This window comes from Megascapheus bottae, chromosome 11 (genome assembly GCF_031878675.1).
Source record: "Megascapheus bottae isolate mThoBot1 chromosome 11, mThoBot2.hap1, whole genome shotgun sequence".
Classification (NCBI taxonomy): domain Eukaryota; kingdom Metazoa; phylum Chordata; class Mammalia; order Rodentia; family Geomyidae; genus Megascapheus; species Megascapheus bottae.
This window is the reverse complement of record NC_143519.1, coordinates 7,767,888-7,793,525: the sequence shown is the minus strand read 5'-3', so window position 1 is coordinate 7,793,525 and position 25,638 is coordinate 7,767,888. Positions and strand designations below refer to the sequence as shown.

Below are 25,638 nucleotides of genomic sequence, written 5' to 3'. Positions count from 1 at the left end.
CTTCATAGATGTATATAAACACACACACACACACACACACACACACACACACACACACACACACACAAGGAGATACTGTGGATATTATTGAAGTGTAGACATGTTAGTCAGGGGGTGTCAGCTATACCAACTGTTGTGTTTGCTGCACTCAATTTATCTTCTGATCCTGAAATGATGCCTTCATCCCTGATAGGTGCTTACCAATCTCCATCTGTTTCCCCAAATATCAAAACTACAAATCAATATCAAAACGTGTGCTGCCGTGAGACTTGCAACTCCTTTCACTTGTCCTGGCCACCAAAACAATAAAAAGGTAGTCTTGACTTCCTGTTGTATTGTTTTAGGAAGTGGAATCATTTACTAGAACTATCTAATTTGGTGTATGCTTTGTGGATTACCAAAGCATTTAGGAAAAAGAAAACTAAAGGGAAATGTTAAGTATGTTCAGCCTGCATTATCTTGAAAAGAAAATCAATATATTAACAGGGTTCTTAAGCTAACAAACATGAGGTAAATATAATCATTCACTATTTTTTCCTCTATTGATGACCCTCGTGTTATCTTGTAAACAGCAATTTGTAAACATCAGATTTCCATTCACAGGAAATTTACCATCATTAAAAACAAAAGAAATGTTCTTTCCAGCAGAAGTATATTAGACTGGACTAGATTCACTTAAATTTGTACTGGTCTAATATTTCTAGAGTTTATATAATTCAACCTAAAAAGCTCAATGATTAGAATTAAAGAATGCTTTGATGTTCACATCATTGTGAGAACAGTCAGAGGTCAGCCTGCTGCTTTCATACCATGACTACTGGATGGCTGTTTGTGCCCAGAGCTTTGTTGTCTACATGCTGTAGATTGGACTGCATTCCCATTTACAGTACATAGTTTATGTCAACGCTACTCATGATGTGATCTTCCAGCACTGAGCATGTGTGTGTGGGTACATTTATACACTAGTGTATGCACGTAGGTCTTTTAGAAACAATTCTCATATTTTTAATTCTTTTGATGTTTGAGTTCAGGGATAGACAACAACACTCTCTAGCTTTCATCTCTACTTCGTTGGTCTTCTGCCTACACAGTGTAAGGAATACTTGTTAGAAGCAATGAAATTAATTTCCACAGGCCAAAAATACACATAGATCTGACAAACTAGGGTGGAAGTGTTATATTTTAGATCAGCTTGGAAAAATATTCTTCTTTTAGTTCTCTCCACTTGAAAGACAAATTAAATTGAGATGATGTTGAGAAGGAAGAACAGCACATGTAATTGAAATGCAAATTTTTCTGATGCCCTTTCATGGTTTGTTGTGAAAGACCCTGATATATGTTGGGTCAGTCTAAAGGGTTTTAATGTGAAGCAGATCTTTTCATTCCTAAATCCTTTGTCATCTTAATGATATCCTTATTAAATAACTCATCCTCTCCCTCTTTGGCATATTTTATTGGCATTGAGAAACTAGTAAGTCCAGAAGGGAAAAAGAAGTAAATATTCATTAAATTGAATTTAGTATGTGATAAACAATTTTCGTTAAATGATCCCTAACATGTTCTTACTCCACTTTGACCTCTGAGTTTGTGATTTGATCCATAATGATACAGGTTAATGAAGGAAGGCAGAAAAACTTCTGGAGGTGTGTATTGACCAATGGCTTTAAACTCAGAAGATAGATTTACAAACCTTAGGGATTTGTAATCTTAAAATCTTAGGGAAAAGTAACCTTAAAATGTAGTGGAACCAGGCTGGGAGTTTGGCCTAGTGGTAGAGTGCTTGCATAACATGCACAAAGACCGGGGTTCAATTCCTCAGTACCACATACATAGAAAAAAGCGGTAGAGCTTTAGCCTTGAGGAAGTCCAATGACAGTGTTCAGGCCTTGAGATCAAGCCCAGGACTGGAAAAAAAATGTAGTGGAACCATGATGGCCTGCTTCAATTATCTTGAAGAATTATGGTTATTCAAATAATATGGTTCTAGAATAAAAGTTGACACATAGACCAACAGAAAAATGTCCAGAAATGAACTTATTTCTAAATGGTCAACTAATGTTCAATGAAAGCATAAAAATAGACTCCTCAATAAATGATAGTAGGAAAACTCAAAACCCACAAATGAGACAAATATGTACATGCTTATTAAAGCATCATGTTGTGCACTTTAACGTATAACATTTTCAGGTGGAGGATATAGCTTAATTGAACTAGAAGAATGAAGAGAAACCTGTCAAACTTCAGATTTTACTTTTTTATCTTGTCATTTGTGGCGCCTAGTTTTCCTATGGTTGCAGAACCTCCGTAGATAAAGATCCATTGAATACCTTGTTGAGGAAAAAAACATCCCTGCTTGGAAAAGAGCTATTTGTTTCTTACTTCTTGTGGCCTTTCTCCACATGAATGAACTGCGAAATCCTTCAAATGCTCCCATAGATTCAGGTACACAGTCCTGGTAAAATATATATCTATAGGCAATGCATTTCTTCCCTTTCAAGATGAATTCATATAAGACCATTACTGAAAAGTGTAAGAAAACATGAAGCTTTGCCTTAATGTTTTTTCTTGTGTGCGAGATGCAGACACAGTCTGGAGAGGCACAATTTGAATGGAAGTTGTGGAGTAATTCAGACTCCATCACCCTCACGTGCTTTTTCTTTCTTGCATGGCAAAGGTCACGGGCAGTGCAACTGCGGAAGATGTGACTGCAAGGCCGGCTGGCATGGGAAGAAGTGTGAGCACCCCCAATCCTGTCCACTCTCTGTGGAGGAAAGTTCCAGAAAGTGTCAGGGAACCTCTGACCTGCCTTGCTCTGGAAGGGGTGAGTAAGGGCACAGTTTCATTTACATGAACTCAGGTCCTATGTGCCTTACCTGAAAGAGAACTGGTATCTTCTAATGAGTGCCTTCGAACCTGTGTCAGCATCTGTAGAATCATTGTCTTCTCCCATTTCCTCTTTAGCTTTGAGGTTTATTTAATTTCAGCTCATTTCTGTTCAGTTCAAGGTTACATGAAAACAACAACAACAATATAATTTAGATGTTTGCTTAAAGCTTTTTGGATAAGGCCATCTGTCTGCTGACATTTGTCACCATTATTTTAGGTATACTGTTGGCTTTTGAAAAGGCATCACATAAATAGATAGCCATGGATAAGTTCTGTCATTGTAGAAATCACGTGGCCTCTAGTGTGCTTTTGCTACCAAAAAAGAACTAATTTCAGGAGAAGGAAAAAAATCATCTGGAGGGATTCTTTTTGATTTATCAAAAAAGATATAAATTCACCTCTCACAGGAGAATAACAAAGTTAATATGAAATATCTCATGGGAACTGGCCATTGAAGTTATTTATTACAAATTATGCTCCAGAAAGAAAAATGTTATTGGATGTTAGATCAGAAAGTTAATTTATTTTTTGCAATCTTCTTTTTAAGTGTCGCACTTTTTATTTTTTTCATATATTTTTATTGTAATTAATAGAAGGGTTACATGATATTTGCCAGATAGTTGGTGCATTAATTCCCATACATTGATACCTTTTCACATGTCTTGGTCCCCGTTTCCCTCCCCCCCACCCCCACCCCTCATCTTGTTTCCCCCCCCTTCCCTATCCAATTTCAAATAACCAAATACAAATATATCCAATATATCAGATAACAAAGTGAGATACTGTAACAGTATGAGATAACCAAGGGACAGCAAAAGAGATGAGAGATAACATAGTACCTTAAGAACAACAATCATTCATTATATGGCTTATGTGACGCTAAATGTTGCACTTTTTAATTGAGATCTAGCTTGCAAAGTATAAAATAGACTTATAAAGTGTTTGAAACCCAGTTAAACACACACACACACACACACACACACACACACACACACACACACACGACTGGGAGTTTGGCCTAATGGTAGAGTGCTTGCCTAAGCATGCACCATCACCCAGGTTCAATTACTCAGTACCACATACATAGAAAAAAGCTGGAAGTGGGCTGTGGCTTACATGGGCGAGTGTTAATCTTGAGGAAAGCCCAAGAACAGTGCTCAAGCTCTGAGTTCAAGCCCCAGGACTGGAAAAAAAAAGTTTAAAATAAACCCAACATAGTTACAGAATTATGCAACCATGACTACTAATGTTAGACATTTTTATCTGTTCAGGAAAGAAACCCTGTACTTAATTTCAGTCCTGATTCTACCATCCCCATCTCACTGATTCCACTAATGTGTTTTTGTCTATGGAGTTGTCTGTTCTGGAGATGCTGTATAAGTGGAGTCTTCTGTCTGGAGTCTTTCACTTAGTATTGTATTTGCAAGGTTCATCATTGTTATGTCATGTATAAGTACTTCACTTGTACTGGACTAAATAACTGGATAGAATAGATGTCCATCTATTCCTCAGTAACGACACGCAGACATTTGGATGCTTCTTAAAATTTGTTCATTGTGAATCAGTGCTATGATAAACATTCATGAAAGAGTATCAGTGTGGGCACTGGTTTTCCTTTCTTTGTGTATGTAAATTATGGTTGAATTGCTAAGTTATATGAAAACTTTAAGCTTTTTGTGATTGCAAGGCATTCTTTAAAATATTGGCAACATGGTCCATTCCTATCAGCAGTGTCTGAGAGTTCCAATTCCTTCATGTCATTAGAACTCTGTCTTTTAAAATTATTTACAATTCACATATGTGGAAAACTCTTCAAAGTCTCCAAGTTCTTGCACACCATAGGAATTTTTTGGGGGTGGATATGGGGCTTGAACTTGGGGATTGACTGCTGTCCCTAAGCTTTTTTGATGGTTAATTGGAGATGAGACTCTTCTTCCCAGGCTGGATTTGAGCCACAATCCTCAGATCTTTGCCTCTGGAATAGCTAGAATTACAGGTATGAACTACTAGCACATGACACCATAAGAATCTTTAAATCCCATAGTTTTACTAATGACTATAAACAGGATAGGATAGGATTATATACAAGATATGAGTAGAAGGATTTTTAATATCAAAGGTACATCTGACTAGCTCTGTATTTCACCAATAAACTCAGAAGGAACCACGGTGGTATTTATTAATATTACTGGATGTTTCTGGATAAGCCTGTCATGCTTTCGAAATTCTCATTCAGGAAAAAATTAGTATCCTTTAGACTACTGTTATTCACCTACACTTATAACTTACAGGAAAAATATTTTGCATTCCTAATTTATATTAATAGTAAAGCTAAATGGACCACAGGGCCTTATGCTTTAAGCCCTCTAACACTTGTGAACTTCTCACTCCAATCCTATATGTCTTCATTTGATTTGTAAAAATTTTTATTGTAATTAATAGAATGGTTACAATATATTAGTCAGATAGAAAGTACATTTCTTAACAATCATTGCTACCCTTTCTCATGTTTTGGTCCCTATTTCCCTCCCCGACTCCCTCCCATCATCTTGTTTCCCCCTTCCCTATCCTATTTCAAAGAAACAAATAAACATATATACAATGTATCAGATAACAAGGCAAGATGTGACATAACATAGTAATTAAGAACAACAGTCACATCTTATATGGCTCTTGTTCCTATATCCTGGAGGTCCTTTCATTTAGCATCATACTATATGGCCTTATGTATCAAGGTTTTGCTCTATTGTAAATCTCTGCTAGGAGATTTCAAGGTTTCTACTGATTATGACAAATGAGGGAGACCATTGAGCCTATGTTCATTTGTGTCTGGCTTACTTCACTTAATATGATTTTTTTCTAAGTCTTTTCATTTCCTTATAAATAGGGGTAATGTTGTTTTTTCTGATGGCAGCATAGAATTCCATTGTGTATAAATACCATATCTTGTTGATCCAATCGCGGAGGGGCATTTAGGTTGGTTCTATATCTTCACTAAGGCAAAAAGTGTTGCAATAAGCATCATTTTAATACCCATCAATATCCCAATGTCATTCTTTAAGGAAATAGAAGAGGCAATCCAAAATTTCATATGGAATAATAAAAGACCCCATATAGCAAAAAGAATTCTTAGCAGAAAGAACAGCACAGGAGGAATTTCAATACCAAATGTTAGACTGTATTACAGAGCTATAGTAACCAAAACAGCTTGGTACTCACACAAGAACAGGCCTGAGGACCAATGGAATAGAACTGAAGACCCAGATATCAACCCACAGACCTATGCCCACCTAGTCTTTGATAAGGGAAATGAAATAATAGAATGGAAGAAAGACAGCCTCTTCAACAAGTGGTGTTGACAGAACTAGTTAAGCACCTGCAGAAAACTAGTTGTATCTTTCTTTGTCATTCTTTACCAAGATTAACTCCAAATGGATCAAAGACCTTGAGGTAAAAGCAGATACACTGAAAACTTTACAAGAAGGAGTAGGCGATACACTAGGTCTCCTTGGCCCTGGTCAAAACTTTCTTCTTTTTATTAAAGAATTTATTAACATTGATTTTAACATCATATTTCAAATGACATATTTATCAAACAAGTATTCAAGAAGTGAATCTCTATATACAATCACTGGCACTTAGATTTTAGAACATAATTGAAATCAAGCTGAGGGTTTGTATGCCATAGATACATATTAATCTATGTATTAAAAGAAACTTTCTTAATAAGGACCCAGAAACAACAAATCAGTGAAAGTCTGGATAAGTGGGACTGCATTAAACTGCAGAGCTGCTGGATGACAAAGGACAAAGCCAGCAAACTAAATAGAAAGCCTACAGAGTGGGAGAAGATAGTCACTAACCATACAACAGACAAAGAACTCATATCTAAAATATATCAACAGCTCAAAAAATTGAATCTCTCCAAAACTAATCTCCAAAGAAACAACCATCCCATTAAAAGATGGACTAAAGATTTAAAGAGAGTCTTCTCTGAAGAAGAAAAAAGAATGGCCTATAGACACATGAAGAAATCCTTGATCTCTCTGGCCATAAAAGACATGCTAATCAAAACAGCTCTAAGACTCCACCTCACTCCAGTTACAATGACCATGATCAAGAAATCTAATGACAACAGATGCTGGAGGGGATGTGGCCAGGAAGGATCACTTCTACACTGTTGGTGGGAGTGTAAACTCATTCAACCACTATGGAAAGCAGTATGGAGGTTCCTCAAAAGACTAAACATAGAGCTCCCCTATGACCAAGCAATTCTATTACTTGGCATTTACCCAATGGTCCAGAAACAAGGGCATACTAAATCTACTAGCACAATGATGTTCATTTGATTTTTTTATTAAAGAATTTATTAACATTGATTTTTACATCATATTTCAAATGACGTGTTTAACAAACAAGTATTCAAGAAGGGAATCTCTATATACAATCACTGGCCCTTAGGTTTTAGAACATAATCAAAATTAGGCTAAGGGATTGTATATCGTAGATACATATTAATCTATATAATAAAACGTTATGTCTGTAGAGTCATAGGTTTTTATGTCTATGTAGTTATGTTTATATTTCTAATACAATGTTCATAGCATTGGGTATGCAAATACTGAGTCCTCGCCCTTGTGCTGTTTGGATCTAATAGCCACATACTAAGGTAACCATGCACCTTTTGTTCTTTTGGTCTTGACTTGTGTCACTCAACACGATTTCCTCTAGATTCATCCACTTCCCTGTGAATGCCATTATTTTATCTTGTCTGTTGGCTATGTAGAATTCTATTGTGTGTGTGTATATATATATACATATATATATATATATATATATCACATTTTCTGTATCCATTCATCTGCAGTAGGGCATCTGGATTGTTTCCATTGCTTGGCTATTGTGAATAGTGCATAGTTAAACATAGCTGAGAAGGTGTCCTTATAATATCTTGGGTCATGATGTTCAGGGTAGATGCCCAGAAGTGGTATGGCTGGATCGTAGGGAAGGGCTGTATTCAGTTCTTTAAGAAACATCCACACTGCTTTCCAGAGTGGCTGAACTAGTTTACAATCCCACCAGCAGTGCAGTAAGGTTCCTTTTTCTCTACAACCCCACCAGCATCTGTCATTGGCCATTCTACTTGGGGTAAGGTGATATCTTAGGGTTGTTTTTATTTTCATTTCCTTTATGATCATGGATGATGCACATTTTCTCATATGCTTTTCTGCCATTTTAATCTCTTCTTTTTATGATTCTCTCTTTAGTTCCCTTGCCTATTTAGTGAATGGTTTGTGGGGTTTGGGGGATTTGTTTCTTGAGTTCCCTGTCAGGTGTATTCTTGGTAAATATCTTTCCCAAGTTGGTTGGCTGTCTCTCTACTTTTGTGGCTATGCTTTTATCTGTACAGAAACTTTTTTTTATTTTTAGGTAGTCCCATTTATCCAGTCTCTCTCCAGTCTGTTGTGACATTGGGATTCTGTTCAGGAATTGTTTTCCTGTGCCTATGAGTTCCAGTGTCTCTCCTACTCTATCATGTAGCAGTTTCACGGTTTCCAGTCTGACATTGAGGTCTTTGATCCACTTTGAGTTAATGCTTGTGCATGGCGAAAGGCTAGGGTCAATTTTTAGTTTTCTGCATGTGGCTGCCCAGTTTTGCCACCACCAATAATTGAATAGACAGTGTTTGTTCCACTGTATATCTTTGGCTTCTTTGTCAAATACAAGTTGACTATAGGTATGTGGTTCTATTTCTGGATCTTCTGTTCTGTTCCATTGATATTCTGGTCTATTTTTGTGCCAGTACCATGCTGTTTTTGTTATTATGGCTCTATAGTAGAGTTTGAAGTCTGGTATTATAATATCACCAGCATTGCTCTTTTTGCCTAGAATTGTTTTGGTTATTCTAGGTCTTTTCTTGTTCCATATGAATCTTTGGATTGTATCTTCTAGTTCATTAAAGAATGTCTTTGTGATTTTAATGGGGATTGCATTGAATTTGTATATCAATTTTGGCAGTATAGCCATTTTCACTATGTTGGTTCTCCTTAGCCATGAGCATGGGATGTCTTTCCATTTCCTGCTGTCCTTTAATTTCTTTTGTTAGGCTTTCATAGTTTTCATTAATTAATTCCTTTGCATCTTTGGTTAAGTTAATTCATAAGTATTTTATTCTTTGGGGGCTATTGCGAATGGGATCATTTTCTTGATTTGGCCTTCTGTTTGTGTATTGTTGGTGTACAAGAAGGCTACTGACTTCTGAAGGTTAATTTTGTATCCTGCCACTTTGCTAAAGTAGTTTATTAATTCTAGGAGTTTGGGAGTGGAGTTTGTTGGGTCACTCAAGTAGAGGATCATGTCATCTGCAAATAGGGATAGTTTAATTTCTTCTTTCCCTATGTGGATCTCTTTGATGTCCTTTTCTTGCCTTATTGCTCTGGCTAAGGGTTCCAGCACTATATTGAAGAGGAGTGGAGAGAGTGGGTATCCCTGTCTAGTTCCTTTCACCATTTACTATAATACTGGCTGTAGGTTTGTCATATATGGCTTTAATTAATACCTCTTATTCCTATTTTTTCTAGGGTTTTCAACATGAATGGATGTTGTATTTTGTCAAATGCCTTTTCCGCGTCCAGGGAAATTATCATATGATTCCTATTCTTATTGATGTATTACATTGATTGATTTACGAATGTTAAACCAGCCTTGCATTTGTGGGATGAAGCCCACTTGATCATAGTGTATGATTTTTTTAATTTGTTTCTGGATTCTGTTGGCTAATATTTTATTGAGGAGTTTTGCATCTGTGTTCATTAGAGAGATAGGTCTGTAGTTTTCTTTTTTTGCTGGGTCTTTCCCTGCTTTGGAGATGAGAGTAATATTAGCTTCATAAAATGAGGGGTATTGCTCCTTCTGCATCTATTTCTTGGAAGAGTTTCAAGAGTACAGGTGTTACTTCATCTTTAAATGTCTTATAGAATTCTGCAGTGAAACCATCTGGACTGGGGCTCTTTTTGGTTGGCATTTCCCTGATTGTTTTTGCAATTTCATTGTAAGAGATTGGTTTGTTCAATTTGTTTACCTCTTCATTGTTCAATGTGGGTAGTCTATATTTAAGAAATCATCCCTTTCTGCTAGATTTATTGTTTCTTTGAATATAGGCCCTAATAGTATTTATTCATAGTGACTGAATTTCTTGGATATCGGATGTGATTGTTCCTGTGGGGTCTCTAATCTTATTTATTTGAGTCTCCCCTCTCCTTTTTTTTGATTAATCTTGCCAGGGGTCTGTCAATTTTGTCGACTCTTTCAAAGAACCAACTTTTAGATTTATTAGTTTTGTGTATAGTAGATCTTATTTAAATCTCTGATATTTCTGATTTTTTTTATTTCTGTCCTTCTAGTTGTTTTAGAATTAACTTTTTCTTGCTCCTCTAGGTGTTTCAGTTTCTTTTTAAAGTTATTTATATACTCTTCTTCTGTCTTTTTAATATGTGCTCCTTGTGTGATAAATTTGCCCCTTAGAACTGTCTTTGCTGTGTCCCATATGTTCCTTTGTAATGTCTCTTGATTGTCATAACATTCAAGGAAATTTTGAATTTCTTTTCTGATCTGATCTGTAACCCAGGAGTTATTCAGAAGTGTGCTGTTCAGCTTCCAAGTGTTTGAATGTTTTTTGACTTTTACTGCATTATTCAGAACTAGTCTGACTCCACTGTGATCAGATAGAATGCATGGGACTGCATCAGTCCTCTTGTATCTGCATAAGTTTTCTGTATGAACTGTTATATGATCTATTTTGGATTGTGTTCCATGTGCTGCTGAGAAAAATGTATAAAGTTTCACTGTTGGGTGGAAGACTCTGTGTATATCTGTTAAGCCCAGCTGGGTTATGGTGTCATTTAAGATGATAGTGTCTTTGCTTAACTTTTGTTGAGATGACCTGTCATTTGGTGAGAGTGGCGTGCTGAAGTCTCTCACTAAGATTGTGTTTGAGTCTATCTTGTTCTGTAATTCTAAGAGTTTCTTGATGTATTCATGTGCTCCAGTGTGGGGGAAGTAAATGTTTATAACTGTAATATTGTGAGTATGGATTGTACCCTTTACTAATATGTACTGTTTTTACTGAGAAGTTAATTTTGTCGGAATTTAAGATTGCTACTCCTGCTTTTTTGCACAGTGCATAGGAGTGGAAAATTCGTTTCCATGCTTTCACTTGGAATTTGTTTCTGTCTTTGGCAGTGAGGTGAGTCTCTTGAAGGCAACATATGGATGGGTCTTGTGTCTTAATCCAGTCTGCTGTTCTGTGTCTTTTGATTGGATTGTTCAGCCTGTTCACATTTAGGGAAATTATGTAGAAGTGGTCAGTGTCCATTGTCATCATTTATTTTTTTACTTCTAAGTTTCTTTCTCTCTCTTTTTTCCCCTTTTGTGTTTAGTGATTTATAGGTAATTGCTTCTTGATGGGTGTTCTTGCTGTTCTACAATTTGTTCTTGATTGTTTAATTTTTTTGTAATGCTGATTTAGTGTGTATGTTTTCATATAGCTTCTCTTTGGAGTGAAATATTCTTGTTTCTCCCTCAAATGTAAGTGCTAGTTTTGCTGGATATATCAGTCCAGGTTGGCAGCTGTTGGTCTTCAGTACATGAATGATGTTTTTACAAGCTTTTCTTGTATTTAGGGTTTGTGTGGAGAGATCTGCAGTTATTCTAATTTTTTCCCATTGTAGTAGAGCTCTTTGTTTTTACAGCATTTAAAATGAGCTCCTTGGTATTCGGGTCTAGTGTTTTTACTGTGAGGGGTCTAAACGAGTTCCTTCTAGGATCTTGCCTGTTTGCAGTCCTGAAACCTTAAATAATGTATTTTTCATTTTAAGGTTGGGGAAGTTCTCTGCTATGATTTTGGTAAATAAAGGTTGCATTCCTTTGTCTTGGAACTCTGCCCCTTCATCGATCCCTGTTATACAAAGATTAGATTTCTTAGCTGCGTCTACCAGGTCCTGAAGTTCTCTGGTGAATTCTGACTTCTTTCTCCAGACTGATGATTCTCTGTTCAGCTCTTGCATTCTATCTTCTGTTCTTGATGTCCTATTCTCCATCTCAGTCAATCTGTTGCTTAATGCATTCATTTTTGCTTGAAGTGTGGACACTGAGCTTCTCATGTCTCCTGAGAAGTTATTAATCTTTTCTTCCATTTCTCTTTTGAATTTGAAGAGCTCCTTGGTAATTTCTTGCTTATATTCCTGGAATTGTTTTTGTAATTCTGCTTTAATCTCTTTAGTCATGTCCACAATCATCTCCTTGAATAGAGTTATGGTTTTTTTATTTTTTTTTGCATTTTTTATTGTAATTAGTAAAAGGGTTACATGATATTTGCCAGATAGAAGGTGCATTAATTCACGTACATTGATACCCTTTCACATGTCTTGGTACCCATTTCCCTCCCCCCCCCACACCCCCCACCCGTCTTGGTTTTCCCCCTTCCCTATCAAATTTCAAATAACCAAATACAAATAAATTTAATATATCAGATAACAAAGTGAGATACTATAACAATATGAGATACCCAAGGGACAGCAAAGGAGGTGAGAGACAACATAGTACATTAAGGACAACAATAATTCGTTATATGACTTTTGTTTCAATATCCTGGAGGTCCTTTCAATTAGCTTCATACTATATGGCCTTATGTATCAAGATTTTGCTCTATTGCAGATCTCTGCTAGTAGAGCCCAAGGTTTCTACTGATTATGACGAATGAGGGAAACCATTGAGCCTAAGTTCCTTTGAGTCTGGCTTACTTCACTTAATATGATTTTTTCTAAGTCTTTCCATTTCCTAACAAATGGGGCGATGTCATTCTTTCTGACAGCAGCATAGAATTCCATTGTGTACAAATACCACAACTTGTTGATCCTTAGTTCTGCTTTAATTTCCTTTTTTAGGGTTTTAAAGTTTTCATCAAAAAGGTCCTTTACATTCTTAGTTAAGCTAATTCCTAGGTACTTTATTTTCTTTGAGGCTATTGTGAAAGGAGTTTCTTTCCTGATTATTGCCTCGTTCCTCTCACTGTTGGCATAAAGGAAGGCAGTTGATTTTTTGAGGGTTGATTTTATAGCCTGCTACTCTTCCAAAGTTGTGAATAAGCTCAAGGAGCTTGGGAGTAGAGTCTATAGGATTCTTTAAATACAGAATCATGTCATCTGCAAAGAGGGATAGTTTTATTTCCTCTTTCCCTACTTGGATCCCCTTTATGCTTGCTTCTTGCCTTATTGCACTGGCTAGGAATTCTAGTACTATGTTAAAGAGTAGTGGAGAGAGTGGGCATCCTTGTCTCGTTCCTGATTTTAGAGGGAATGGCATTAGATTTTCACCATTAAGTGTAATACTAGCAGTGGGTTTCTCATACACAGCCTTTATTACATTGAGGAATATTCCATGGATTCCTAGTTTCTCCAGAGCTTTTAACATAAAGGGGTGTTGGATCTTGTCAAATGCCTTTTCCGCGTCTATTGAGACAATCATGTGATTTTTGTCCTTGCTCCTGTTGATGTGTTGAATTATATTAATTGATTTGCATATGTTGAACCACCTTTGCGTCCCTGTGATGAATCCAGTTTGATCATAGTGTATAATTTTTTTGATGAGTTGTTGTAGACGGTTGGCCAGTATTTTGTTGAGAAGTTTTGCATCGATGTTCATCTAAGATATAGGTCTATAGTTCTCTTTCTTTGATGAATCTCTGTCTGGTTTGGGGATGAGGGTTATACTGGCTTCATAGAATGAGTTTGGTAAAGAACCTTCATTTTCAATTTCGTTGAAGAGCTTGAGGAGTATTGGTGTTAGCTCTGCTTTGAAGACCTTATAGAATTCAGCTGTGAATCCATCTGGCCCTGGGCTTTTCTTAGGTAGAAGTTCTCTAATTGCCATTTCTATTTCAGAGCTTGAAATAGGCCTGTTGAGTTGGCTTAGTTCTTCTTGGTTCAGTGTGGGTATGTTAATATTGGCTAGGAATTCATCCATTTCATCTAGATTCTCAAATTTGTTGGCGTAAAGGTTTGAGAAGTATTCCCTCATGATATTCTGGATCTTGGTAATTTCTGTCGTGATATTACCATTTTCATCTGCGATTTTGTTTATTTCGATATGCTCTCTTCTTTTTTTGGTAAGATTTGCTAAGGGCTTTTCAATTTTGTTAATTCTTTCAAAGAACCAACTCCTTGTTTTGTTGATTCTTTCTATAGTTTTTTTGGATTCCAAATCATTTAATTCTGCTTTGATTTTAATAATTTGCTTTCTTCTACTGGGATTAGGGTTGGTTTGTTGCTCTTTTTCCAGGAGCTTAAGGTGACACATTAACTTTTCGGTTTGCAATTTTTCCAATTTGTTGTTGTAGGCACTCAGCGCTATAAATTTTCCTCTGAGTACTGCCTTTGCTGTGTCCCAAGGGAGTTGGTATTTTGTGTGCTCCTTACTGTTAAATTTCATAAACTGTTGGATTTCTGTTCTGATCTCTTTGATGACCCATTGGTGATCCAACAATGTGTTGTTCGGTCTCCATGAGTTACAGGGTTTTCATTGATGGAGATATGTGTTCAGTTCCAATTTGATGCCTTTGTGGTCTGAGAGTGTGCATGGAATAATTTCAGTGTTTCTGAATCTGACCAGGTTTGTTTTATGGCCTAAGATGTGATCTATTTTGGACAATGTTCCATGTGCTGCTGAGAAAAACATATATTGTGTTGTTGCTGGGTGGAATATTCTGCAGATGTCTGTTAGATCTAGTTGGTCTATATAGTTGTTCAGTTCTAAGGTTTCTCTGTTGAGTTTTTGCCTTGTTGATCTGTCCATAGGTGAGAGTGGTGTGTTAAAGTCACCGACAATCACTGTATTTCGATCTATGTATGGTTTCAGTGTAAGTAAAGTTTGCTTGATGAAGTTTGGAGCTCCGGGATTGGGTGTGTAAATATTTAGGATCATTATGTCTTCCTGGAGGAAAGATCCCTTTAATAGTATGTAGTAACCTTCTTTGTCTTTTCTTACTAATTTTAGTTTGAAGTCTATTTTATCTGATATGAGGATGGCAACTCCAGCCTGTTTATGGGGGCCATTAGCTTGATAGAGTTTATTCCAACCTCTCACTTTCAAAAGATGATTTTTTGGGGGGGTAAGATGTGTCTCTTGAAGACAGCAGAACGATGGCTCTTGTTTTTTGATCCAACTAGACAGCCTATGCCCTTTAATTGGAGAGTTAATTCCATTTATATTGAGAGTTAGGACTGAGAGATATTTATTAGTTCCTACCATTTTTAAAAGCTTTTATTAGGGCCTGTGTCTTCACAGTTCTTGTGGTCCTTAGATGCTATGCTGTTTAGGTGCCATTTCTTTCCCTATATTGCATTTGTTTTGGTTTTCTATGTATAGAACATCTTTGAGAATTCTCTGTAGTGTTGGTTTTGTTGCGACATATTGTTGCAGCTTTTCCCTGGAATGGAATGTTTTTATTGTTTCCTCAGTTATGAATGAGAGCTTAGCTGGGTACAGTATTCTTGGTTGGTAGTTATTTGACTTATGGGCATGACATATATGCTTCCAGGCACTTCTTGCTTGCATGGTCTCTGCTGAGAAATCTGGGGTTATTCTGATTGGTTTTCCTTTATAGGTTACTGAACCCTTTTCCCTGGCTGCCTTTAGGATCCTTTTTTTGGTTTCTATTGATCCAGTTCAGATTACGATGTGGTGGTGGGATGTTCTTTTCTGGTCAGGTCTGTTTGGGGTTCTAAAAGCTTCTTGTATCTGGATGGGCCTGCCCTTCTGTATATTCAGGAAATTCTCTGAGATGATTCCCTGAAGTATATTTCCAATACCATTGACCTTTTTCTCCATGCCCTCCTCAATACCAATTAGCCTTAAATTAGGCTTCCTAATTGTATCTTGGACCTCCTGAAGCGCTCTCTCATTTTTCCTAGATTTGGATTGACTCATTTTCTGTCCTTTCTCTATTATAACTAAATTATCTTCAGCCCCAGAGATTCTCTCCTCTGCATTGTCTAACCTGCTATCAAAGCTATCTACTTTATTTTTCATCTCCCTTGCTTCTAATTGCTCATTTTTGATGCCTTGCATCTCTTCTTTTAGATGTATGGATTTCTTTAGCTCCTTAATTTCCATTTGAGTGGTTAGCTCAGTAGCTTTATTTTCTTTGAACATTTGCTGGAGTTCGGTCACCTTTTTATTTGTGGATTCTATGAATTCATCCATCTTTCTTTGAAAAACCTTTATTATGGTCTCCTTTATGGCTTCTTCTTTTTCACTTATCACCTTGTTTATGGTTTCCTCTTGTTCAGCTATGGCTTCCTCCCTTATCTCTTTCTTTATATTTTCACATTTTTCATTAATGATGTTTATCAGTTGCATTTGTATAGCACTTGGAAGATTCTTCTCTAGGTTTGCCAGTGACTGTTCCATTGTCTGTTTACATTGGGTGGGGTATGTTGTTTCTTGATTTGACATTTTTCTTGAGTTTCTTGTTCTGCCCATTTGAAAATGGGAGCAAGATTAATACTAAACACGATTATAGTTTTTCAGATATAACCAACCTAGACCTCTGTAGCTGGCAGACACTGGATGTTCACAAGTTTTGATTGGTGTTATCACTCTTTCTTTTTGTGCAGTTACTGACCAGTCTAATACTTCCACTGATAAGCGATTTATACCCAAAACAATAAGCCTCTCAATCTAATCTCTATTGTCTTTAAGTCCCTCTGAGCCTAGAGAATAATTAAACACCTAGATATACAGTATTGCTCAACAGCCATCAAGTGTAGATCCATGCAGTATAAGGGTTGAAAGATGAACAGAGCTCCAGAGATAGAAAAATAGAATGAGAGAGGTCAGGGGAGGTACAAGAGGATTAACGTAGGAGTGTAAGAATATTGTAGTAATGAAGAAAAGGTATAGCGTAAGGATAACTGACATAAGTTGGTAAGTAGGTAGCGTATTTGAGTACAAAGTTTGGAAAATATTAGAATAAAACTTATGTGTTGCTGCACGACTAGCTCTTAGCCCAACCAGTGGCCTCACATGGGATGGATCTGCGAGCTTCTGTCTGAGCGTGGTTGGCAGACGTTTTCCTGTGCTGCTTCCAGGGGTGGCCCCAAGCCAAGGGTCTGGGGATTGAGAGTTTCCAGGGGCTCTCAGCAGGACCAGCAGGAGACCCCTCTGTTCCCAGGGGCGGGGCCCAGCTGAGGACATGTGCTCCAAGGGTGGAGCCGCATCTTTTTGATTCTCAGAAGGGGAGCTTGGCTGCTGGTTGGCCCTTCAGATCCCTGCTGTGTTTCCACTGCTTTGTCAGAGTTTGTGACTGTGGGGGGCCCCTTGGTGCTGTCTTGCTCAGGATTCCCAGCTGGAGGATGCCCCGCTCAAGAATTGAGGGGGGGCAGATGCTGGCTCCTATTTTTCCACACTCCCTACCCGCTGTTGTAAGGCAGGGTCCCAGTGCCCTCTGCTCTCCAGATCCATTGGCCTGGGAGAGGAGCATGGTGGGCGGGTGGGAGCTGGGACAGCTCTGCCTCCCCTGGTGGGGTGCTGAGTCTTAGGGTCTGCCCGCTTGTCAGTCTCCAGTCAGAGGGCTGGGGGTTGAGCCTCTTGGGCGGGTGGGAGTTGGGACAGCCCCGCCTCCCTTAGTGGGGTGCTGGGTCTTAGGTAGCCGCCTGTCAATCTCCAGTCAATGGCCTGAAGGAGGGGGCTGTTGAGGGGAGGGACAGGATTCTAAATTCCTTACCCCCCCTGCTCCCGCCAGTCTTTCTCGGGTGGGGTGGAGGGGTCTGAGTTAAGTTCTATTGCTTGGCACCCACTCCGCTTTCCCGATGTGTTTGGGAACGCGCTGTATTACTCATGCCTCTGCGTCCGTCTGCGGGTGCTCCACGGTGGTGGGGAGTCTTTCACTCCCCTCGGGTCTCCGCAGCCGCCTGTGTTCTGCATCTGGGTTCCGCTGCTTGCTGTTCTGGTTCCGCGTCTGGGTTCCGCTGCTTCTGCCATTCGCTGGCCTGGTTCTGTGCTGGTTTCTGCAGCAGTTAGGCTCCTGGCCTGGCGCCCTCCAATGCTGCCACTTTTCATGGCTTGGAGCCAGTGCCAGCTGCCGCTTTTCACTGCGGCTTTCTGCGGCTTTCGCGGCTTGGATCCGGAGGCAAGAGGTAGGGGAGGGGTCCTCGCTTTCCGAATTCTTTGAGAAAGTTGGATGTGAGCTTTATCTGGATTTCTTTTCCGGTTTGAGTCCTTCTCTGTTGCTTTTTGAGTTTGTTGTTGTGGATTTCTTAAGGTAATTGGCTCGTGCGACTCCCTGGTTCTCTCTTTTTGTGAGAGAGAGCTAGGCAGCATCCCTATTGTCTCGGTGCCATCTTCCTTCCTCCTAGAGTTATGTTTTGTGTCTCTTCAGGTGTCATTTCTTGGGATGGTGACATCTCTCTTGTCCCTTCACTCTTGTTTTCTCTTGGGCTTTTTGTGGGACTTTGATTATTTATATATGTCTTAATTCGGCGTTGCACTTTCCGAGGCATCAAGGACTCTTGTTGTAGGTTCACTGCTCTGTGGTTGGTAGGTGGCGGTCTTTACTTGGTTTGGGACTTGTGGTTCTGGGAATCTGTGTATACGTGTGGTTCTTAGCCAAATTAGTTCCAACAGTGACTAGGTCAGAGTTTACAGCTTTTAGAGGTGTTCGGCCTGTTCCTAGAAGCTGTGTGCCACTGCACAGCTAGCTCTCAGCCCAATCAGTGGCCCCACAGTGGGCCATAGGATGGAGATGTGCACTTTAGTCTCAGCTGGCCCTGCAGATGGCTAGTTTTCTTCCCCTGTTCCCAGGGGCTGGGCCCAGCTGAGGACATGGGCTGTGTTTCAGCTGCTTTGGCAGAGAGTCTGTCTGTGACTCCGTGTGGGGCCCCTTGGTGCTGTCTTGCTGGAGGCTCCCAGCTGGAGGGTGTCTCATTTAGGTTTGGGTCAGTCAGATGCTGGCTGTCAGACTCCCGCACACCCCCACCAACTGTTGGAAGGCAGAGTCTCAGTGCCCCTCAGTCTCCAGTTTCACTGGCCTGGGAGAGGAGGCTGTTGGGCAGGTGGGAGAAGGGATACCTCCACCCCCTTTGGTGGGGTGCTGGGGCTTAGCGCCCCCCTGCCTGTCAGTCTCTCCAGTCAATGGCCTGGGGGAGGGGTTGTGGGGGAAGGGACAGGATTCTGAACTCCTTGCCCCCCTGCACTTGCCAGTCTTTCTTGGGTAGAGTGGAGGGGTCTGGGTTAAGTTCTGTAGCTTGCCACCAACTCTGCTTTCCTGATGGGTTTGGGGAACCCGCTGGACTACTTACTGATGGGGTTTGGCTGTGAGCTGCTCTGTGGTGTTGGAGGGTTTTTTCCCTCCCCTCTGGTCTCCACCGCCCTTTGTGCTGTCCGTGCCTGGTTTGTGTGGGTTCCTGCATCTGGATTCCACTGCTTGGTGGTGTTGCTGGAGTTTGGGGCTTCCAGGGCCAGGCCCCTGAGGGGTGGGGGAGGGTCCTCACGTTTTGAATTTTTTAAGAACATTGGATATAAGCTTTATCTGGATTTCTTTTCTGGTTTCTGTACTTCTCCATTGCTTCTTGGATTTGTTGTTGTGGATTTCTTAAGGTAGTTTGTGGGAGAGAGCTTGGCTGGGTCCCTATTGTCTCGGCGCCCTCTTAAGACCCCCTCTTCTGTTCATTTGATTTTTATGATTAGGTCACTGGCTAACTTGTTTCTGGAATGGCCTTAGAGCACAATCCTCACTTTATCACCCTTCACCTCTGAATAGCTAGAATTATAAGCATTTTCATCATGCCCAGCTAATTTTAAGTACGTCAGACAAGTATAAACGAATTGTCATGGTCGTATATACTGGGTTTATTCCTTAAATGCACATTAGTTTCCTTTTTTTCTTTTACTAAGAGACACTTGCTACCATTTAACAGCAGTAGAGTCTATTTAAAATGTGTTTTATTAGAAAGATGTTGAAAACATGCTTAGCATGATTTAAATATTAAATTCACGTAAGTCTCCAAAAGTACTTTACAGAGAAGCAGTCGGTTTCCTTACAGAAAAATGGAGGTATCCATGAGTGAAATGATCTCTCTGGGAATGACAACAAAATCAGTTTTTGAGAATGAAAACTAAGAATTTATGACAGCCAGTCAGTGATCAGACCAGTGGTCAGAGACCTCAGCTTTCCTACAGAGCAGCTTCCTCAGACTTGTTGGCACTGAATGTTTTGAGTCGAGCATCCAACATGAAAACTCTGAAAAGATTAGTTTTGCACTTTTTGAACGAACACCACAGCTGTGGTTATATGAGTGAAGAAACCAATTACAGGCCCCATCGGTTCTCAAGCTTGAGAGCCTCAAGGTTTTTCTGCTGGGAGAAAATTTCTCCTGGTGGGTGTTCCTCAAGGCCAGGTAAAGGCCTTTTCTCTACTGGAAATTAAGTTTGAGTGCTTTCTTCTACTGATGATGGCTAAGTAGAATGTTTTATCAGGAAGGTAAAAAAAAACTCAAAGGATGTCTTAAATACTTATTAACCCTGGGGCCTCCTGATTTCTATTCCTCATTATCTATAGGTTTCTCCGATAGTTATTGTAGATATAACCTTTTTTTTATGTGTGTGGGTCATGGGGCTGGGCACTGGCCCTGAACTCTTCATCTCAAGGCTACCACCCTACCCTTGAGCCAAGCCCCACTTCCCATTTTGTAGATGTTGATTGGAGATAAGAGTCTCAGGCCCTTTTTCACCTGGGCTTATCACTGAAGTTTCCTGTGTATGACTCTGACTTTGACCAAGTGAAAGGCAAGTTTTGAAGCTACATATTATTTCTGAGCAGAGGCTGTGGGAGAGGAAAGGGCTGGATGTCCTTTGTCTCCCTCTGATCTGAGGATTTGCAGTGCTAAACAAAACACTGATCCCTAGCTTGGGTCTTAGAATTATGATATTTAGCAGAAAGCATTGTTAATCCTCCCAAAACGTGTAACGTTAGTCAGAAACTAAAACAATGTTTTCAGTATCTGAGATTTAGAGGGCATTTGTTGCTGTAGTAGAATTATTTGAAATACAGTTAAACCAAACAAGAAAATGCAACAAAGTTGCACATATCCCTGAAGAGGCTTACAGGAGTCAGGGTGGGGGGAGAATGTCGGTGAAGATTCACTATATTCATAAACGGCTTTGATGAATGGCAACTCCCTGGTATATATTTAAGACATAAAATGTTTGAATTTTATCCAAATGCATATGTTATCAGTACCAATATCCATCCAAATTAAAATTAACATGACCACATGTGTATATTTTATAAATGTTTATGCTATTGTAAAAACAGCATCCATGTTATTCTACAAGTAAGATGCTAAGAACATTAAGCCCATTTTTAAATTTTCCCAAAGCACAGCAATTTAGGAAAAAACCTAATTATTGTTTTTGCAGAAAAATTAATTGAAAATTTTTTATCTTAGTAAGTTCCAGGGGTGCAAATTTAACACAAATTCTTAACACAGCAATTCTGACTCTAGAACTGTGATTTTAGATAATTTGTAGCTCTTTTATCATGCTAATTCTTGAAACAATATGTAATATAAACATATATATAAAATTGACTTGGAATATATAATTCTGAAAATCATTGTGGCAAATATATAATATTTCTATTTTATGAATGAATAGCACCCAGTATATGCTTGTGCCAAACTAATATAGCTAATTATCTTATTTTTTCCCAGTCCTGGGATATGAACATAGGACGTGGACACTGCTCCAGAGCCACTGTGTGCTCAAAGCTGGATCTCTACCACTTGATCCACAGCACCACTTCTGACTTTTTCTGAGTAGTTTATTGGAGATAAAAGTTTCATGTGGGGCTAGGAGTTTTAGTGGTAGAGTGCTTGTCTTGTATGCATGAAGACCCAGGTTCAAGTCCTTGGTACCACAAACATAGAGAAAGCCAGGACTGGTGCTGTGGCTGAAGTGGTAGAGTACTAGTCTCTCCTGGGGAAAGCCCAAGGACAGTGCTTAGGCCCTGCATTCATTCCCCAGGACTGGCAAAAAAAAAGTCTCACAGACTCTCCTGTCCAGGCTGACTTTGAACTGCAATCTGCAGATCTCAGCCTCTTGATTAGCTTGGACTACAGATGTGAGCCACTGGCACCTGGCTTATGAATCATCTTAACTTAGAAATCTGAATGGCCTCATACTATCTTTAATGCAATATCATCCTGGAATAGAATGTGTACACAAATAGTGAACATTATTGTTTGATCAATCAAATGTACAGGTATAAATGACCAAAAACCAATTAAACTTTGGAATAAAAATAATCAAACAATTTATATTCATTTACCAGGGACATTAGAAAGGGCCTTTTCAGCCATCAGTAGTGACACTGTGCTTCACTATTTCTCTTTAATGAATTCCTTCCATTGACTTCAGTGATCATCAGAGTAAATTCTTTATGGGTAGAAATTATTATTCAGAAAATTGGGTTTGTTGTAGCTACCTTCTGTGACCAATGTTAACTTGGTATTCTTGTTCATCTTTGTGCTTGGCCCTGCAGATTTTCTTAATTAATATGCTTTAATTTTTGAGTTCAGTAAGTTTTTTTTCAATTTCTTTATCTAAGAAATTTCAAAGAATAATAGCATGCCAAATTCTCACCATCTGTAGATTTCTCAGTGGAAGACACAATTTATCTGTCTTTTTTCTGGCAAGAAACATTTTCAGATTTTATTTATCAGAGTTTATTCTATGATGCTTAGTTTATAACTCATGTATTTTTAAAAAATATATTTTGGATCATTGAGGCATGACTCCTTATTCATGTTTACAGAGATGTTATTTATTTGGCACAGAGAGAAAGTTATAATATTGGAAGCTTTCCAGACATTTTCAATTAAGCCCTATACCACATATTGTGACTTTGATTATAATTTTTAAATCCTCTGTGGCCTAATTAACTGTCCTACTGTAAATCAACTCTAGCAGGTGGTGGTCAAGTGACCAGAGCATCCCAGTGTGTTCTTCCAGTAGCAAGCAAATGGGATTCAGCCCTTACCAATGTCCTGCTACATTGCTTGACTAAATCTGCCAATGCTCAGAACCCCTGCGACAATCACACACTAGATGATGGCGTATCAAGTCTGGTTTTAAATAGGCCCTTGCCAAAGGTGAGGAAAGAATGGCCCCTCTGAATTTATCTGCCTCATTACTGCTCCTTATCCAGGGAGAATGCGTCTGCATTGGCACTTTCCATGACACCAAATGACGAGAAATACAAATGAACTGGTGATTCTTGGTTGGAAGCCAAAGCAGGGACGTTATGTTGTAGCCATTAAGTGAGAAGAAATCAGTTTTGTACCTCAAGGGAGGATTTCCTGCTGTTTACTCTTCTAGCTTGTGTAACTCCTGTTACCATGTACTGACCCCAAATATGGCACACAGAATGAGGAGATTCTTTTTATCATTTGCTTTCTCTTCTTTTTTTTAACTCAGAAAAGCTAATTTGAATATTCTAAGTTGTATCACAACACACACACACACACACACATATAAAATGATTATTCTTTATTGAAGACATGACTGAAACAAAAAGATTTGGACACAGGCAAAACCAAGACGTGAGAAAGGGTATCAATGTATGTGAAGTAATGCACCTTCCATCTGGTGAATGTAATGTAACCCTTCTATTAATTACAATAAAAATACATGGAGAAAAACTAATGAGGATGCTGAAAACATCTTTCTTTAGGTCTTCATGTCTTCAAGCTGTGCTTATACTTCTCTGTTGAGACATAGTGAATTCCTACAAAGATGGTTAAACACACAGGTACATGGAACTATTGATCTATTTGAAGGTAAAAATAGACAGATAGGCTTGCTTAAACCTAGCATCATAGGATAAAGTATCAAGAAATGATTTTTTTTACCTTTAAAGGAATTGCTACAGAAATGGAAGAGCCATGTTAAATAGAAGATAGGGTGTTCAATCAGGGATTCTCTTTTCCAGTGAGTAATTGTTCATGCACTTTAATTTCCTGCTTTTGTTTTTATCTTGCCTTTGCTTTACATTTTTATAGTCAACGAAACAACAAACAAAAAATTAGAAAGTGAATGCTAGCACTCATATTTGCCTTTAAAGATAATAGCACATAATTCAGTGAAAAAATAATAAATACCTGATTTTTAATTACCTTAGGCTTTCTAATCCATTGTCCTTAAAACTTTGTCATCACCAAAGAAGACCGAGTATAATTGATAATTTTGTGTGTAGTCCAGTCATCAGTCTTGTTTAAATGTTTTATCTGTGGCAACAGTATTTTGTATCAAAGATAAGAATTAATCTGAATGAACAGACAGTTTTTATTACATTCTACATCATTTTTATGTGGTAAATTGAAAACCAGTGAAATTCGTTGGCTAAGAAAACCTCCTCATAAAGACTGCAACAAACATTGTCAAAATCTATTTGAAATGAAAATAGAAAATTGGACAGGAACTCAATCCTGATTTCTTTAAGCAAGCTTAAAATGAAATGTGTGACAACTGTGATAATTTTGTTACTATTATTATATATTTATTTCTATTAAGAGACTGAAATCTTAGTGGGGGATATACTGTGGCCTCTAGAAGTTATTTACTTGATTTTATTCAATAAAGCAACCAGCCATATGCTTTCTGTGATTATCAGCCATAGTCTTCATAGTATCATAATGAAGGCAGATGTTCTTTTTAATAAAAAAAACAATGAGGCAAAATGTCATCACTTTAATCTTTAGATCATATAGCTGGTCAGAACCTTATGATTCTCCTTCTTAGGCACACAAGATCTTATTAAAAATTGATAATTCAATCACTGTGCTATCATTGCAAAATGAAATCAGAAATTTAACATACTGTATTCTCGCATTATGGCTTAGGTAGTATTAATTCTATTTTCATAAATTATGGTGTCTGCAAACCTATGCATATAAAACTTACTGTTACACCCCCCCCACACACCAACACCATTTTATGTCTGTGCTAGGCCTGAGTTCAGGAGCCCAGAGCTAGTCAGTCCACATTCTGTTTTTGTTAATAAAGTTTTATTGGAACACAGTTAACACTCATTTGTTTACATAGAGTTACTATTTTGCAATAAAATCGAGTAGCTGCCATAGAGAGTATCCAGCCCACAAAACCTGAAATATTTACTATAGAATCTGATTCAGAAAAACTTTGCTAACCCCTCTGCTATCTCTTAACAGATCATGTGATGAGAGATACTAAATATTTCCAGTTGAAGGGAGAAGCTATTATTTGTTTTATCTGATTGTGAATACCATTTCATTAAATGAATGAAACTGGAGTTATGTTTCTAAGGATGACTAACAGTAGAGAAAAAGGTGTGCACAAAACAAGGAATTAATTTGGGCTAAGAGCTGGGAAGAAACTCATATCTGGTAATGAGGAAAGAATAAGAACATGGCAGGAGGTAAACCAGGGGTGCATCTGTCTTCTCTGCTTTCCACTCCCCTTCTGGTGTCATGATAAGTTTGAGTCAGAAAGCAAGTTATTTGCAGAGCTAACTTCCTCAGAATTGTCTTGTGAGCTTGTTAGTAAGGACATCCATTAAAATTTTGGGATTCAGATGATATCACAAAAATGCCAGGTTAGCTTGCTTAATGCAATTTATTGCATTGTTGCTAAGATACCAAAGACAACTAGTTACCAAGA

The 25,638-nt window shown here is 38.4% G+C and overlaps 1 protein-coding gene across 1 annotated transcript in view; it reads left to right on the top strand.

The window, feature by feature from the left end:
- Positions 1-25,638, top strand: part of Itgbl1 (integrin subunit beta like 1) — a 176,932-nt gene that overhangs the window by 76,064 nt on the left and 75,230 nt on the right. The window contains exon 7 of the mRNA XM_090341909.1: positions 2,675-2,821. Within this exon, the coding sequence (XP_090198035.1) occupies positions 2,675-2,821 (147 nt within the window). The remainder of the gene's footprint in view (positions 1-2,674; positions 2,822-25,638) is intronic.